The sequence below is a fragment of the Eucyclogobius newberryi genome, unplaced genomic scaffold (genome assembly GCF_026437365.1).
Source record: "Eucyclogobius newberryi isolate DKJ021-1_F unplaced genomic scaffold, fEucNew1.0.hap1 SCAF_15, whole genome shotgun sequence".
In the NCBI taxonomy this organism is placed as follows: domain Eukaryota; kingdom Metazoa; phylum Chordata; class Actinopteri; order Gobiiformes; family Gobiidae; genus Eucyclogobius; species Eucyclogobius newberryi.
Window position 1 is genome coordinate 27026695 of NW_027315779.1, and position 18316 is coordinate 27045010.

Consider the following 18316-nt stretch of genomic DNA (forward strand, 5'->3'; position numbering starts at 1 on the left):
AACAACAACAACTAAAGAATTATTTCTCTAGTGACGAAAAACCCATTCACAACAGTTGGCCAGATCACAAACACTCTCCAGGAGATACGTTTGTGTGTGTCAAAGTCAACAATCAAGAGAATACAGAGGGTTCACCACAAGATGTTCATCACTGGTGAACCTCAAAACAGGAAAACCAGATTAGAGTTTGCCAAACAACATCTAAAAAAGCCTTCACAACATCCCATGGACAGACATTTGACTTGGGGTATTCACTCGTAATACAGGCTTCATAGCGTAGTATACAGTTCTTACAATGGAGCGCTCCTGGTCTAAACAGCAAGTGTGCACGGAGCAGATCAGAGTAATGAACCGTACAAACATACGCCCTAGTGGTCCAAGCACACACAGCAGAGTCTAGTCGCCGGGCATTAGGCCATTGAAGCGGCAACTTGTGGTGTTGGAGTTGGTTAGATCGCCGCGCTTTTGACCTGGCTTCAAAGCAGCTCACTTGGCAGGCCACGTCAGAGGTGAGAGCAAAGGAGCTGTAGGTAAGGGGACATCCCAAAATGACCTTTGCAACCACTGCACAAAGTTGAAGGTACATTCGGCAGCACAAAAATCCTTAATTAAATGGCTTACAAATTCATAGAGCTTTTCTTTCAAAGATGAGCATGCCAAACACAGGTGTTCGCCATTTTGGCTTCAAACTGAACCAGTCTCTGCCTGATCTGTGCTGCAGCAGCTGCATCATAACAGTAAACTCACACCAGCAGCAACAGACCCACCTTCCTGAGCCCTGTTCACTCTCATGTCGTCTCCAGCTCTCTAAAGCAAGTTATCACAGGGAGGGGGTGATTAGCCTGTTTAGTGCCTCAGCCAATCCCTTGCAAGTGTCTGTCAAAAGGTGTTCACTGAGTGGCTGTTGCCTCGGCCATATCTTTCTGAATTTCCATAAAGTTGACTTCAGTTCAACTCTGCTGCGCTCCTCGTCACTTCCTCTGGTCTCCTCCCTCCGCGAGCCTGCAGTGGAAATCAATGTGAGCTGGTCTTTCAGGTGACTCTTGGTGTTGACAAAGAAAGTTCACGTCCAGCTTCAAGTAACACCAGCACCTAAAGTTACTAAGTTTGCATTGGTTTGGTTTTGTCAACTCAGAAGTTACTCCAAAACTCTGTGGCCTGTGGCTGGAATCCAGATGAACTTACTCAGAGGAGAAGCCCCAGCGGCATTGAAGGATGGGTCAAATGCAGTGGACAATAAAGTGCACCTTAACTTCAAGAGTATGTTAATATGTTGCAGTGAAACGAGTCTAACCTGTCCTGCACATTAACATATTTACCCTCAGAGTGTTTGACCACAGACAAACATTATGTGAAATAATGTCAATCATCCTGGTGCAATATTTTCTGTCTCTACAAGTAAACAGTTTTTTTAAATTATTATACTTCTGTACCTAATCTGTGTTGCAACACTGGAATTTCCCCATTGTGGGACAAATAAGGTTCATCTTATCTTATACAATATTAGTTGCGTGTTCATGAAACACTGTTTGGACAGAACATGAAACACAACGTTGACACAGTTTTTGTTTAACTTTATTTTGAACATGACAAAACACATAAGAAAACATAAAACATTTCAATAAAATGCAGAATGTACAAGAAGAAATAGATAGTGAAAGCCTATTTAATCCTGCCCTTGGCTCTTCTGAATCTGACCATGTAGTAGATGCTGTTAGAACACAATCTGCCACTATTCATCATAATATCACCATTATCATCAACTACCTACATAATTTTAATCACACAATTGGATACAGATTGTATCAATGTCTTCAATATTCCATTTCATTTTTTTTGTCATATTATGTACTTACATTCCATGGATTTTGCATTCTTTGTAAAAAAAAACATTTGCTTACATTTGAATCTAAATGGACTTATGTTTGGACTTTGTGTGAGGTCATTTCCAGTTTCCACATTTCCACATTTCATTTGTGTGGGTTTAATTGGGTGAAAACATTAGCCGTGGTCACTCCCACCACTGTCCCTTGGCCTGTTACGATAGCGACTATATCAACTCATCATTTGAGAGGTAAAAGTATCACAACAGGCCAAGTTCCAGCTGGATTTTGTTCATGTGTTGTCAGTATGAAATGGTTTTCCAGTTGTTCCTGTTTAGGCTGGCATTTCAACTCAAAAGATGGGTGGTAAATAACGTCTTGTCTCATGTGTTTTGCAAGCTGATTTTCAGTGATAAAATGTTTTGTACAGAATGAAAAACTGAAAGGCTTCTCGCCTGTGTGTGTTCTCATATGCACTTCAAGAGTACTCCTTTGGGCAAATGTTTTATTACATTCCGAACAGCTGAAAGGCTTCTCGCCTGTGTGGGTTCTCATATGCATTGTAAGAGCACTCCTTTTGGCAAATGTTTTATGACAGATTGAACAGTTGAAAGGCCTCTCGCCTGTGTGGGTTCTCATATGCGCTGTAAGAGTACTTCTTACAGCAAATGTTTTATTACAGTCTGAACAGCTGAAAGGCTTCTCGCCAGTGTGGGTTCTCATATGCACTGTAAGAGTATACCTTTGGGCAAATGTTTTATTACAGTCTGAACAGCTGAAAGCCTTCTTACCTAAGTGGGTTCCAATGTGTCTTCCTGACGTGTCTGCATTGTTTACACTGGTCTCTGGTGCAGACTTGTATTTGGGGGATAGAACTGATTTTTGTACAGCTCTGCTTGAGTCTCTGATCTGGATTTGGTTGTAGTGTTCTCCATCAGCATCTGTCTCCTTCTGTGCAGCTGAACCTCTGAGTGAAGATCTCCAGTCTTCATCACGGTCAGTGTCAGAAGAGTGCTCTGTGTCTCCCTCAGTCTCTGAGCTGATGTCCTCTCCCTGTGTTTCCTCTTCTTTGGGCACAGTTTGTGTTTGTTGGAGCAGAGACGATTCTTCTGTCTTCACACAGACAGCACTGGACTCAGGGACGGAGCAGAAAATAACAAAAAAGATTACAGGGTTTAAATATAATCAAACCATTATAGAGCAGGCACAATATGCAGCAGCTAGCTGGGGCTTCGCCCAAAAAGAAAGAGGGGGGTCATTGCTCATTCAGGCTGATATGATGTAGTGAGTGCCTCCAATACTGTATTCCCTGTACATAACCCTCCAAAGGTAAAGAAATACCATGGCCTTTTTGTCAGGGGTCCTCCCTCCAGAAAACTGAACAGAACCAGTGTTCTCACTGAGGGGTTTTAGCATGGTTCAGCTGGTCACTTCCATGCTCAAAAGATACTGCCACCATCTTTCACGTCGTTCACTCCCATGGTGTGGATTTCATTAAATTCAAAGTGAACGCTTTGCATTCTGGGGGGTAAAAAACACGCCCAGTAGCGTAATCACAACAACATGGCGGCGCCCGGTTATAATCATAACAAACATGGCGGCGCCCATGTAAGCTCCGAAATCAGGAGATTTCGTCTGGTGATCGGGAGACTCCCGACCAAATCGGGAGAGTTGGGAAGTATGTTTTAGGGTGGCCAGGCGGAGATCCCAAATCATTCACAATGATAAATTTGTGTTTCACACATCGACTCATATTTGTTGTTCGCTATTTCATGTAGGCCAATAAATTAAAAACGAGACATGAGCTGTTGATGCAGAGAAGTGCTGCTCAGTTTTAAAACAGCCCTTTGCCTATACTAATAAAATAACTCAAACCAGTCAATACCAATGGTTGAAAGACAATATTAATTTATCTGCCATGTAGAAATCAACAGTTTCACAGGTAATGATAATGAACAAGTTACATGTTTATTATGGTCCATGTCCAGATAGACAGTGCAAACACATAATGATAAATTATACTAGGGAACAACAGTTTTTTGTTACTACAACTACTACAGCAATTTAGTTTTTAAAGACATGTATACTACAGCTGTATGAGTATGAGAAGAAAGAATATTTTAACTGGTATGAAACAGTAACAGCTCACAACTTAGAAACAACAAAACAAACATACAGTTACATACAGTTGAGATCACTATTTTATTGGTGAATGTATGTGAAGCATGGTGTGAGTGAGTGAGCGAGTCAGTCAGTGAAGGGGTGTGTGTGTGTGTGTGTGTGTATGTGTGTGTGTGTGTGTGTGTGTGTGTGTGTGTGAGTGTGTGAGAGAGAGAGAGAGAGAGAGAGAGAAACAAAAGGGAGATAGAAAGAAGAGGGTGAGTGAGTGAAGGGGATGGAGAAATGGAGAACGCTCATTTGTACACAAACTTTGCTCGTCTATCTTTCTGGGTGGCAAATCTCTCAATGACCCTTTTGTTGAAATCTGGAATGTCCTGTGTGAGTTTTTTCTCTATAGAGAGCATAGCCAGAGCGTTGAGGCGATCTTGTGCCATGGTGTTCCTAAGGAAAGTTTTTATCCTCTTTAAAGTAGAGAAGCACCTCTCTGATTCTGCTGTCGTCATTGGCGTGGTGATGAGGATCTTGAGAAGACTTACAGTTTCGGTGAATGTGCCTTGAAGGTTATTTTCCATTAGAACCTGAAATAGAGCCAGAGCACCACTGCAACCCTTGAAGTCCTCATTTTCGTAGATCAGGGACAATTCAGTCTTAAGTCTGGCTTTGTCCAACATGGGATAGGCATCCACTGTGGTTCCTAGTGCAGAATCTGGGAACTTTCTGCTGTGTTGTGGAAACAAGTCTCCTTGCAACAAAGTGGCACTGATGAGATGCTTGGTGAAGGAAAACCTCTCCTTGGCATGGCTCATAATGGTATCACATACCTATGAAATGACATATCAGTTATATCATCTACACAAATAGAATAGAAATAGACACTAATAGAATACGGAAAAATAATTTCTGTTACTGCTTACCTCTATTGCCAGATGCTGTTGCATGTCTTCTTCCATTGCCTTCTGTTTCTTCGGGGGTGGTACCTGTACAGGTCCCCTATACTCCTCATCCTCAACAAGAGAAGGAACGGAGTCCCTGATCCAAAACACAAGTTTTATTGTCGTGAAATGTTATGGTTTGGGGCTCAATTGGCTCTATTTTAGCCTTGGCATATTTATACATATTCTACTGTGCTCTGACATGTGGATTTATGTTATTATTGTTTAGGCAACATAAGCATGTTTTGCATATTGGCTGAAAAAATGCAGAGTAGGTTGCCGATTCAGCAAATCAACAAATCATTTCACATTCATTTTCCTCCTCTATTCCCTCATCTATTCATATCGACATGAATCAATCAATACCAATACAGCTTTAACTGTGATGGTTTCTGTTTCATTTCGCAATTTTATTTACTGTATAATCCACATAAGATTTGTGAAATTTGATGGAAATCAAGTTTGACAGGTGGCTTTGCAAGTGTCTGTCTGTTAACATTTTATTTTATTTGCTAAAACCACACATAACTACTAATGAAAACCACACATAACTACTAATGATTGTTTTCACAACTAATGTGTCCTTCATTCTACCAAATATAATGAAACGGCATGTAGTATTGCACCCGTGAGCCAAGCGGGAGTAGAGTTTTGTTCGGTTATCCTTCAACCTACTCTATGTAGCCTAAACAATAACATCATGAATCCACATGGCTGAGCACAATACTAGAACTTCCTGTAAATATCACGATTTCATCACCACAAAAAAATGATAGCCTACCTGATGGCCTGTATGCTGTGAGTGAACCTCTGGGTGATCCCTGCGATGAAGTCGGAGTCGATGTTCCTCTTCTGGAGTTGGTTAAACAGCATGTCTACATGTGGCATGATTTTGTGAAACAACGCCAGGAAGAAACAGAAAACCTCATCTTCCAACATTCGCATACATCCCCCAGCCTCTCTCTTCGATATGGCATCAAAGTCTCCTCTGTTTCGAATCATTTGGAAGCACGTTACCAGTTCTTCTTTGTGCTCGTACACAGTGTTAACCGCACGGCTGTGGAAGTTCCACCGGGTTGTCGAGGCACCCGGAAGTCGGTGTGCCACCACTTCATCCAGCACTGCTGTCCGTTTGAACGACTTGGAAAAAAATGTCGAGAAACCCCCAATATCTGAAAAAAACTGGCTGATCTTTGAGATGTTGGATGTTGCCTGCTGCATGACTAGATTCAGCTGATGCGCATAACAGTGAACGTAGTAGGCATTCCCGTACACGTCTTGAACTTTACGCTGCACTCCACCTGTAGCACCCCTCATCACTGCGGCACCATCATAGGCCTGGGCAATTAGTTTTCCGTTTTGTCCAGCAGGAAGGATTGTGCTCAGCCTTTCCAATAATGCAGTGGCAATTGTATCCGCGGTCGCATTTTGAAGCTCGATGAACTCAAAAAAACGTTCTTTGACATTATTGTGGCCATCCATGTATCGTAGCACAAGCACAAGTTGACAATGAGTGGAACAGCCGGTTGTCTCGTCTGCCTGAATGGCAATATAGTCCGCCTGTTTTACCTCTTCCATAATCCTGTCTCTGAGAACTGCCAACATGCAGTCTAAAAGCTCATTTTGCACGGTCTTCGAAGTGCCTCTAAAGACAGTGGCGTTCTCCAGGTGCACCCCCAACTCACTGTCAATCGAGGCCATGAGATCAATGAGACCTCGGAAAATTCCAGGGTTTTCTGATGTGTCACTTTCATCATGCCCAGGCAACGCAAGTTCGAAGGCACCACAGAATTTCACGGCAACATCAATGATCTTAGACAAAATATGCCGATTCCTGTCCACCTCCTCGTTATGCCTTCTTATGCGAATGCGGTGTCCTTTGTCCAACTGTGTCGCTATGCTAATTCGCCCTAGCATGGCTAGCTTCACAGAGTTGTCCATATGCACTCTTGACCGCTCATGTTTTTTAACGCGTTCTGACCAATGCTTCAGGTCTGTCATTCCTGTCTGTGTCCACGAACTATCACACGCACTTGTTTTAAACAGCAGGCAAGGAAAACAAAAGATGGCATTGACATCCCCACAGCTAGTTAGCCATGGCTTTCGATCGAACCAATCGCAGGAAAAGGTTCTGGTGTATGTTTTCCTCTTTTCTCTCGTCTGTTGGGTTATGTTCACTTCTGGCTTGTGAGGTCCGAGTTGTTTTACAATGAGCTTTTCCTTAAAAGTTCTTCTTCCAAAGGGATGCAGATGTAAGGATTTGACTGAATTTGGGGCAAATTCATCCGACGTTGCCATTTTACACACTTCGCTGCTGGAATGAAAACACCTGTTAACAAGCAGCTGCAGTGGTGCATCTTGGTACTTTGGGGCGCTAGTCTTCAGCGCCCCAAACCCATAAAATTCCTCGACGATGATTGAGGATGTGTATTCTTTTTTGCCTAGCAGCAGGGGAGCCATTGGCTTAAATACAGCACAATGGGGCTGATCGAACAGGAGCCCCGGCAATGCAGCCTATTGGCTCCTACACCAAAAATGATAAACGTTCACGTTTTTAAACGTGGAACTTGAAAGTTAATGTAAATATAATTCTTGAGAGTTCTAAACCCATAAAGCAAAATCATCAATAGCATCTAATTAACACAGGTTATCTTTTCAAAATGAGAGATTATTTAAAAAATAAAATAAAATAAAAACAGGCAGTCAAATCAGGGGGCTATGGCGAGCCGCCACTACGTAGAGCTGAATCTCTTGATCATTTGCTGCGCCGTGTTTTCTGCACCAGCCGCGTTGGCGACGCAAAGCGACGGCGACGCTCGCCCCGCTCGGGCCACGGCACGCCGTGCTCCCCGCACGCACCCGCCGCCTAATGTTGGCCTAATGCTCGTTGCTGAGTTAAGTTTTTTAGCATTTCAAAACAATTACTGCCACAACGATGTATTGAAGCTTCAAAGCAAAACGAAAAAATAGCTTCAACCCATTTTGAGATGATCCCTTAACGTGCATTGTCCCAGTTAAACCAAGTAATAATTTCACACAGTGAAAAGGAAATGCACACAGAAGCCTACAGCCCCCACAGCACCTAGTCTGTACCCCCATCTCCCCATTCCATGCTACAACTATCCTGTCAAATAAAGCCTTTTTTTTTTCAAAGGAATTAAATTACACAATAGATTTAAAAACTAAAAAAAATACATTTAAAATAGGCACTGGAATTTAACTTGATTTATAGATAAAGAAAACAACAAATCTACATGTTTGTAAAAGTGTTTGAGACTCACATTTGCAGCTGCTCTTCCTCCTGTTTGATGCTCTGTTCTTCTGGCTCCTCTTTAATCAGTAGACTCTCTAGAATTTCCTGTTTCAGATCAGGACCAGGACTCAGAGAGGGGAGCTGGACACCTGCAGGACACAATGAAGGAATAAATGTGTTAACTCTTTACGCAGACACGTCTTTTAAGCTGAGTAATTTGACAAAAAAAGTAAAGAAAATCTGACTAGATACAGTTTCACAAACAAAGAGCAAAAAATGAGTGAACACAAAACTCAAGAGAGGTAACGCTACAGGAGCTAAACCAGTGGTTCTTAACCTTTTTGGAGGTACTGAACCCCACAAGTTTCATAAGCACATTCACCGAACCCTTCTTTATTGGAAAAATAAAATATGATTTTTTCAAATTCAAAACATAGGTATATATATTTTACTGGTGCACAAAATGAACCGTGCATCAACATCCCTGTGTGAAAAGAGCAAAATCATCAAAACATGATTTTCACACAAAAACAAAAACATAAAAACATGATAATGAATATTTACTGTAAATCAGTGACTTCTGCTGTTGCCTTTCAGAGACCAGTTCAGAAATGCTTCACCTTAGCAAGTGCCACTCATGTCATTTTCGCAACAAAGTCTGTTCCTTTTCTTAATTTTTATGTCCAGCATCCTCGAAAAGGATTGCTCGCAAAGATATTATATTATAGTATAGTAGTTATAGAAAAGGACAAGGGAAATGGCCCCAGAGGCTGTCCTTTTGGCACTTTTGGGACCAGGCCGGTACCAAGACTTTGTCCTGAAAGGTGGGCTTTGATTCAGGACAGTCACAAGTCGACTACTGAGCGCACCAAATTCCCTGCAGCACAGATAGGCCAAGCGGGGCGTGTCATCACAAATCATATGAGTCGGATGTGTGTCTTGACCTCTGCCGAACTCCTGAGATTGACTCACCGAACCCCTGGGGTTCAATCGAATCCGGGTTAAGAACAGCTGAGCTAAAAATTCAAAGTTGACATGGCTAACAGGTCCAGGCCGACAGTCCTGACGTGGGCTCTCCAGGCTCTTCCCTGTCGGAAGGAGGAGAGGACATGACTTTACAGAAGTTGGCCCTTATGATGCGTGAAATAAAGGAGATGAAAGCGGGATGAGGGGACGGAGCACGCGTCGGTGAGACCAAACTACATATTTCAAACAATATGGATGAGTTGAGAGAATTGAGGGCCAGGGTACAGGGGTCTCGCTACGTACATTCAGGGGACGCCATCCCTAACAGGATAAATCAAAATCATCAGATTTAACATGGGGGGGAATAAACCATCCCTAAAACCAAACTTCATCCCATATTTTAGGTAGCACCATCATTAAAATACTACTTCAAATAAACAGTACTGTCGCGTCAAAGCGTTCAGTTTCCATTCAAAGTCTATAAGTCTATGTACGCGTCTTAGGCGTCCAGCGTTTTCGTGGGACGTTTTTGCGCCTCAAGTTTTGTGCTTTGACCGACGCAGAAAACTTGGAAAAACTCAAAGGCGTAATGGACAATTTTTCGGAGATTTGAAAACTTCCCCTGTGCGGACTGATACAACACACACGTGCGTTTGTTTATTAGTGCGACGGATTGCATCTCTCGTCTCCCGTAGATTTCCGTCTCTTATGAGACTGCTCGAACTGTTTTTCTCCCTCTTCATTTTGTCCCGTACATTGACGGAACTATTATGATGGATAAATGCGCTTAGACGCGCGAAAACATGCTACTCTCGTGGAGACGAGCCGCATGCGGCTGCAGGTGAGTGGTAGGTGCGTTTTATGATTGATACGTGGCAGAACTAATCGGCAGTCCACGCCACGAGGAAATGAGACTCAGATTTGGGCCAAAAAAATTGTCCATTCAACCTTTAACCTTGTAGTGGCAGACGCGGTGCAGTAACCGATCAGAGATGGCGCTCTAGTGACATACCTACGCACAAAACAAACCCTGCAACGATTAAAAAAATAAAGATATTTATGAGCATGTGAAAGAACGCGTCATGAAAACTGCAAAAGGAGACCTCCATTACAAAGGCAAAAGCACCTTCTTTACCCCGGTTATTCCGTGCGAAGTTTGTCAACGAGAAAAGTTTCACCAAATCTGTGTGGAATTCAAGAAGAGAAAACATGGCATGGGTTTTTGTTCCTGGGAGACTCTTCTGGTGACTTGGTGAAGGTAAAAAACCTGTGCTCAAAACACCAGCAGGAGGGCGCAAAACACAGATCTGAACAACATCAAGAGACCAACGTGGGGCATGTGACTTAGTGATTCCATGTCCTTCTCAGAATTAACTGCTATTCCAAAGTAAGAGAAAAAAAACACAATTAAATTTAATAAAACAGACAGTGTTTCTTCTCAGTAGGAAAATATCAGCCAATTTGAAATAAAACCTAAAATCTCCACTTTTATCAAATTATATATAATCAGATTTTCAAAATGTAAACACTTGGATTAAATAAAATCCATTAAAAAAAACAATTGAGTCTCATAATGAGCATAAAGGGTGATCTCACTCCCTCGTTTTCATGTTTCACTTTCAACAGAGCAAAAACCCAGTGGTGGGCCGTCAGGGCCAGCAAGGCCTTCTCTGCTGGCCTAAACATAATCAGATAATTATTTTAAAACATATAAATTTTCCCACAAACATTTATTAAATTATTCCCCAGAGTAAAAGTTATACTCTTCATTTGTGGACAAATAAAGACTATCTTATCTTCAAGGCTTTGGCCCAAAAAAAAGTTGTGCGTTTCAGGTAACCCGACCGACCTGAATTTCAAAATAATGAAAACCAGAGCTAAACATTTTATCGCATATTTACTGGCTGTAGGTTTCGAGAATGTCAAATTGTGAGAGAATCCAAAAGCTGCCGGAAAAAATCATCTGTGTAGATGAAAAGGTAAGATATGAAAATCGCTGCACTTTTGATCAGTTTTTGGGTAGGATCACTTTTGAGCAGGCTTTTAGATAGGATTTGAAAACACCCCGTCCAAATAATTTTGTCCGCTCGCGGGAAGGCTATGGAAAGCCAATATGTGTATCACGACTTTTTTTCCAACGCTTTTACAAAATAAAGCGGCGCTTTTAACGCGGAGGCGCCCACACGGCGATCTAGAGCAGCGCCCGCAAACCTCTCGTATCATATTGACTTTCCATACTCTCGCGCCGCCTGCGCCTCTCGGCCGTGCAGATCACACTCCGCCACTTAAGAGCGGCGTATCGCGCCGTATTTTACATGGTATTTGGCCGTGGAGGTTCGGCAAACGTGGAGCTTCGGCATTTTCCGGACCACGGCTCGGCAGCCAATCAGAGCCAAGCACACAAACTTTGTCGACCAATCAGCGCGCAGCATGCAAATTTCTACTTGAAAACAGTAAGCTGTCATGGCGGACTATCGTCAAACGCTTCCCGGCCCGATTTAATGATGATATTCCCTTTTCTAAAATGTATTAATAAAAATTACACCGTCCTTGCACTCGAAAATGCCCGTCCACATGACCAAATAGCCCGTCCAAAATACGGGAAGACGGCCCTCTATCTAAAAGCCTGGCGTGCAGACTGGTTGTCATGGCGATGGGATATAATCATATAATCGTTTTATGAGCAAACATCTTTCACAAACGTGGTGTGAGTACAGCGCCAGATCAACTCTGGGAACTTGCAGCTGTTATAAGCAGCGACCCAAAAAGTGTGGTTTGTCGCCGTGAGCAAACCAGCAAGACACCAGAGTTTTTTTTTTTACTGTAACCTGTATAGATCTGGTACTTAAAAAGTATCTAATCCTGCTTCTGATTCCAGCATTACACCACCTGATCAATAGACCCTCCCCCCACATGCTGTCATAGGCCTTTTCAATAGCAATGAACACTGCAACTACAGCCTCTTAATTTATTATTGCCCACCTTATGTCTTGATCATGAACAACAACCATCCATTGTATATTCCTTCCTATTTTAAAACTATTTTGATGATTGACAAAAAAAACACCAACTTCTAAAATATAAACGAGTTAATTAATCACCATTCTCTCAATCACCTCACAAAATACTGATGTTAAAGAGATGGTGGAGAGGAAGGATCCTTACCAGGCTTGACTATCTGCATCACAATGGCATGTTTCCAGGTCTCCAACTTCTCATTTTTAATTCCTCAATAACCTTCTTAGCCACAAAACTTTTTATATTCAATTGCATTTTATTGAGTGATATAGTCCTACGCTTCTTGAAAGCTTCTTTTCTGCTTTTAAGGGTTTCATTACATTTTCTGTTCCACCATGGAAAAATAACCTTTTCCTGAGGGCTTTTCCAGCAGGGAATTGACTCGGAAGCCACTTTCACAATCATTCCGGTTATAGATTCACATATTTCATCAGAAGAGCCTTCACTATTCACTTCATCCAATCCTTTTAAATACCCTCCCTTAATTTATCCCTGTCAGGGCAGGAAAAGTCAAATCGAGCAAAAATTTTGTGGCACACACTCCATGCTCCTGGCTGAGGACGGGGAGTAGTGATGGGCCAAAGAGTCGGGGCGCCAACACATGTCGAGCTATGTCACTCTGTGTGTCACTTTAACAAAAGTTACGTGACAAACACATCTTCTGCGTCATGTGGTGTCGCTCGTGTCAGAAGCGCCTCTGAAGCTGCAGCTCAAGTCTGTGCCTTTGTTTTGTGGTTCATTGGTGCTCTCAAATGAAGACACATTTCCCTACAAGAACAAAGTGCACCTTAACTTTAAGAGTATGTTAATATGTTGTAGTGACGCGAGTGCTGCACGTTAACATATTAACCCTCAGAGTATTTGACCACAGACAAACTATATCAGTTGTGTGTTCATAAATCACTATTTGGACAGAACATGAAACACAACGTTGACACAGTTTTTGTTTCCTTTATTTTGAACATGACAGAAAACATATCAATAAAAATGCAGAGTATAAGAGAGCCTATTTAATCCTGCCCTCGGCTCATCTTCATCTGATGGTCATAATGGGTTGCATTGTAAATAGCTCTACAAATGATTGTTGTTATATAATTATATTCCATGACTTTTTGCATTCATTGCCTCAGTACTTTGTAACATATCAAATAAAATGTGTGACACTATTTAAAAGATGATCAGTTATTATTCTGTTATCTAGCATTTTAGTTTCGCCTCAGTCAGTCCCTCATCTGCTTGAAGAGTGGCTCCAGTTCGCCTCAGTCGGTCCCTCATCTGCCTGAAGAGTGGGTCCAGCTCCAGTCTCCTCGTGTCCGTCTGTCCGTCTGTGAGAGTCGGATCTCTCCTTCACTGGAACTCCTCCAGGTTTCTACGCTTTTTTCCCAAAGAGGTTTTTTTTGTAGTTTTTCCTGGCCGAGAAGGAGAGTCTAAGGACAGAGGACCCTGGGACATCGTCCCTCGCCACCACAGACATTGTCTGACTTCATCGCCACCACAGACATTGTCTGACTCCATCGCCACCACAGACATTGTTGATTCATTTCTCCCTGTGGCCCTCAGAGGCAACTGTTGTTGTGATTTTGGGCCTTACAAAAATAAATTGATTTGATTTGATATATGCTTACATTTGTTTCCAGTAGCGGGCCATGCATTTCACACTTAGGACTCCAGTGATGTCCTACTGTAGTCTGACTTGAACAAAAAACCCTCATAATAATATAATTTATGACCCCACGGCTGGAGAAATAATATACAGAAACACACTTGTGCACAACATGGTTTTGCAACAACTCAATCGCGTACAACACAGACTATTTCCCGGAGCGTTTAAAAATCAATAAACCCGCATCAGCGATTAAAACTTCACATTACTTGGTCCTGTCAAACATACAAATAACGGGAATTTAAAATGATTTGTCCAAAACGCTTTAACAAGTCCAACAAGAATAGGCAAGCTTTAACAAGATTGTACCCTAAAATGCTATTACAGTTTAGTATATAAAGGACAGATACAATTGTTCAATGAAACAAGTCTTTTTGAGTACTTCCACTACCATCGTACAGCTGCGCCACATTATTTACATATTTATATAACAGCAAAAGATTTTTTTTCTTCATTTTTAGTCATCATTGGTGTGATATGAACAAAATAAAATTACTAAAACATTAAATATGAAAAAACGGCTGTCCCCAAAACTCTTATTTCAACACAAAATCCAATCTCTTTTCTTTCTTCAAGAAGACTTCAATGACTTGGTTGTACAGTTTATCTGTGCGTTTAAGCTCCAACAACCAATCCTTTTCTATCGACATGGAGGCCAGTGCTGAAAGCCGCATATGTCCAGTCGTGTTTCTGGCGTATGTTTTGATTCGCTTTAAGGCCGAAAATGACCGCTCAGCAGAAGCAGTGGACACAGGGATTGTCAAAGCCAAACAAGCCAGTGTGTAAAGCTGTCCCATACTCTCAGTCAGTCCTTTGCTCCTCAGAAAATCAAGGAGATCAGCTGGACCTTTCCTTTCAAAATCAGTCATGGTATACGTCACAGTCAGTTCTGTTTTTAGTCGGGGCAGATCGAACAGTGCGCCGTGACTTTGTGTTAAGCTGGAAAAGGCTTTTTGTGGAAACGTCTTCCGGTGTGTTTGAAAGTGCTGGGGGTCCAGAAGGGAGAGAAACAAAAGTTTGTCATGGTCTTGAAACCGATTCTGTATCTGGCAAAGAATGTTGTCTAGAATGTTGCTGTGGAGTTGTTGGTAGTGTGCGCGGAGGTCGCTTAGTGCTGCCCCCTGACCTCTGCGCACGCTGGGGCCACCCGAGATGCTCAAAGTTTCGTCATAGATCTGATCGAATCCGCCCCTCGCTCGCTCAACTGTGTCACAAAACTCGTTCACCCTTGCCATGCAGAATTGTACATCAAATGTTTTCTTCTGTAGCATTACAAAGAGCGCGTCAGCATGCTCAAAAAGGCTATTAAATGTGTTGAGCAAAAAACAAAACTCAAAATCATCAAGACGCTCATTAAATCTATCTGCACAAAGCACAGCGTCCTCGTCATACTCGTCGTGGTGTTCCAGCATGTGATCAAACAACTCCTTCATCACAACCCTCTTCTGATGGACTGTATTCACCAGTTTTGATGCGAATTGCCACCGCGTCGGCGCAACATGAGGAAGTCGCCGCTTGCACATTTCATCCAGTAGTTGAGTGCGCTTTGGGGATCTGGAGAAGAACGCAGCGAGGCCATTCAGGGTGGCAAAAAATACCTTGCATTCTTTAAGCTTTGAGGCCCCTTGAGTCAGAACTAAATTAAGACGATGTGCATAAGAGTGAATGAATAAGGCCATAGGTGCCCTCTCCTTAACTTTCGCTTGCACCCCGTTTAATCCAGATGCCATTACTGCTGCGCCATCATAACACTGTGCCACAACTTTGTCCAGACAACATTCATATTCCTCGAGGAAAGAAAAAATAAGAGCAGCAATGTCATCAGCTCTCCTGCCGCTAGTTACATCCACATACTTGACAAAACGCTCCTTGACGCCTGATGTTGTTACGTAGCGCAGGACAAGCGCGAGCTGTGCGGGATTAGCCACGTCAGTTGTCTCATCCACCATTACAGCAACGAAAGGGGCTTTTTTGATCTCCGTTTTGATCTCTTCGCCCATCACTTCTGCAACAGCATTAATTAGGTCATTTTGTATTTTGCCAGATGTCCCAGTAAACACTCTGTTGGTGGACAGGTGGTAATGCAAGTCTTTGTCATGTTCAGCGAGAAAAGAAAGAAGTTCCATGTAGTTGCCTGCGTTTGTGGCCTGAGTGCTTTCATTGTGTCCCCTAAATGAAAGTTCCTGTTTTCCCAGGAACATGACACAGTCAATCAGTATTTTCAGTATCTCCCTATTTTTCATCACCTTTTCATTGTGGAGTTCTCTTTCCCTGCGCTCCAGTTCGTTGAGCTGTGAATCCACTCGGGTGTCGCCAAAGATTTTCAAAAGCACCGTAGCTTGCAAGTGTCCCGACGTGCTTTGGTGTCTTGTTGCTGCCTTGGTTAAGCAACTTAAGTTTGCAAATCCAGTGCAGCTCCACGCGCCGTCCTTTGCGAACAAAAGGCATTCCCAGCAGAACAGTTTGCAGCGCCCCTCAGAGGCGGTAAGCCAGGGGTACCGCTCATAATTACTTGACTGGAAGTGGCGGACAAACCCTTTCCCCGCCTGTGACAAATTAGCTAGCTCTGGGGTCGGCCGACCACGTCTCACGAGATCTAGCTTCTCTTGGAAGGTCCGTCTTGAGAATGGCCTTGCGAGTATATCTGCGACTAAATCCAGGTTTTCCTCTCCCTCGGCTATTGTGGGGAAAAAAACAAAACAAGTATAATATATATATATATATATATATATATATATATATATATATATATATATATATTTTGCTTCTGTCACATTCAACGCGAGGCCAGCTAGAAGGCCTTACTATCGCCAACTTGTGAGCTGATTGGCTGTCGCAACTATCTATAACTAACTGACTAACTATATGTGTCTGTTCACTCACGGTGCACTGACGCCAGCATTGTTGATTCTGAAGGCCTCAGACAGAGTTAATACAATCTTGCAACACAAGCTAGCTGAATTCTGGATGAAAAAAATCTAACCTAAAAATACAACAATGTGATATAATATACACGAATATATGAAGAATAATTTACAAATATTTAGGGAAAATACATAAAAAAAATGAAGGCCGTGGCTGTAGAGCCGCGACGCGGTCAAATGGCCCAGCAGTTTCAGGAACCGCGGCACTGCCATATAGCCTCATGGCTAACCTTAACCCTGACCCTAACCTTAACCTGGCGCGGTCTAAAACGGCGCGGTCAAATAGCGCAGCAGTTTCAGGAGCCGCGGCACAAAAGAACATGGCAGTTTCGGCCGCGCGCCGCGGCTCTGTAGACACTCCCAAAAATGAAATTAACTTTTATCATAAATATGTCTGTTATTCTGGGTCATTGCAAAAGCAGAATCCTTATATTTTGTCAGAAGTAGAGACTATTGTCTATTATTTAGCATAGCGTTTAACTGATGCAATAATTCTATTGTTTATCGAGATATTTTTAGGGCAATATATACTGTCAAAACAAACTATCACGACAGGCCCAGTCCCAGCTGGATTTTGTTCATGTGTTGTAAGTCTGAAATGGTTTTTCAGTTTTCCTGTTTAGGCTGGCATTTCAACATGAAAGAGGAGTGGCAAACAACATAGCCGTGTGTTCTCATGTGTACTACAACTTGACAATTTCAGGCAAATGTTTTGTTACAGATTGAACAGCTGAAAGATTTCCAACCTGCGTGTGTTCTCATGTGTATTACAAGATTACTATTACAGGGAAAGGTTTTCTTACGGGTTTAAACAGCTGAAGGGTTTTGTGTGTATTATGTGCTTTGCAAGATGAATCTTATGGTAAAATATTTGGTTACAGATTGAACAGCTGAAAGGCTTTTCACTTGTGTGTGTCCTCATATATCGTAAGATGACCCTTTTCGGGCAAATGTTTTATTACAAATTGAACAGCTAAATGGTTTCTTGTGTATTGTCATGTGTCTTTCAAAATCATCCTTTCTGGTAAATGTTTTCTATCTGATGGAACAACAGAAATGTTTCTCACCTGTGTGTGTTCTTATGTGTTCTGCAACAGAGCACTGGCGTTTCTTCTTCTTAGCTCCTTTGGCTGTTCCTGACATGTCTCCAGGGTTTACAATGGTCTTTGGCGCAGATTTGGGGGATAACCCTGAGTTTTGTACAGCTGTACTTGTGTCTCTGATCTGGATTTGGATGTAGTGTTCTCCATCAGCCTCTATCTCCATCTGTGTCTCTCCCTCAGTCTCTGAGTGGAAATGTGGCTCTGAGCTGATGCCCTCTCTCTGTGTTTGCTCTTCTTTGGGCTCATTTTGTGTTTGTTGGAGCAAAGAGGATTCTTCAGTCTTCACACAGATCGCACTGGACTCAAGGACGGAGCTGAAAAGAAAAAAAAAAGATTACAGGGTTTAAATATAATCAAATCATATAAAACAGGCAAAAAATGCAGCAACTATTACAGAGGCATCGGGGGCTTAGCCCAAAAAGAAAGAGGGGGGTTATTGCTCAGTCAGGCTGATATGATGGAGTGAGTGCCTCCAATATTCTATTCCCTGTACATAACCCTCCAAAGGCAAAG

General features: G+C 42.4%; 1 protein-coding gene across 1 annotated transcript; it reads right to left on the bottom strand.

The window, feature by feature from the left end:
* Window positions 1–1891: 1891 nt before the first annotated feature.
* LOC140360406 (uncharacterized) lies at window positions 1892–9414 on the bottom strand. Its single transcript, XM_072445613.1, has 5 exons — window positions 9399–9414; window positions 9197–9217; window positions 9102–9108; window positions 8158–8313; window positions 1892–2970 (listed from the first exon to the last, which is right to left on the bottom strand). The coding sequence occupies exons 1-5, from the start codon at window positions 9412–9414 to the stop codon at window positions 2064–2066; spliced, it is 1107 nt and encodes a 368-aa protein (XP_072301714.1). The 3' UTR covers window positions 1892–2063.
* Window positions 9415–18316: the final 8902 nt, after the last annotated feature.

Bases quoted from the DNA above. Each gene is read 5' to 3' on its own strand.
- LOC140360406 (XM_072445613.1), bottom strand. The intron at 2,971-8,157 runs GTGAGTCTCAAA...TGTTATTTTCTG, and splicing joins GAGGAAGAGCAGCTGCAAAT to CTCCGTCCCTGAGTCCAGTG.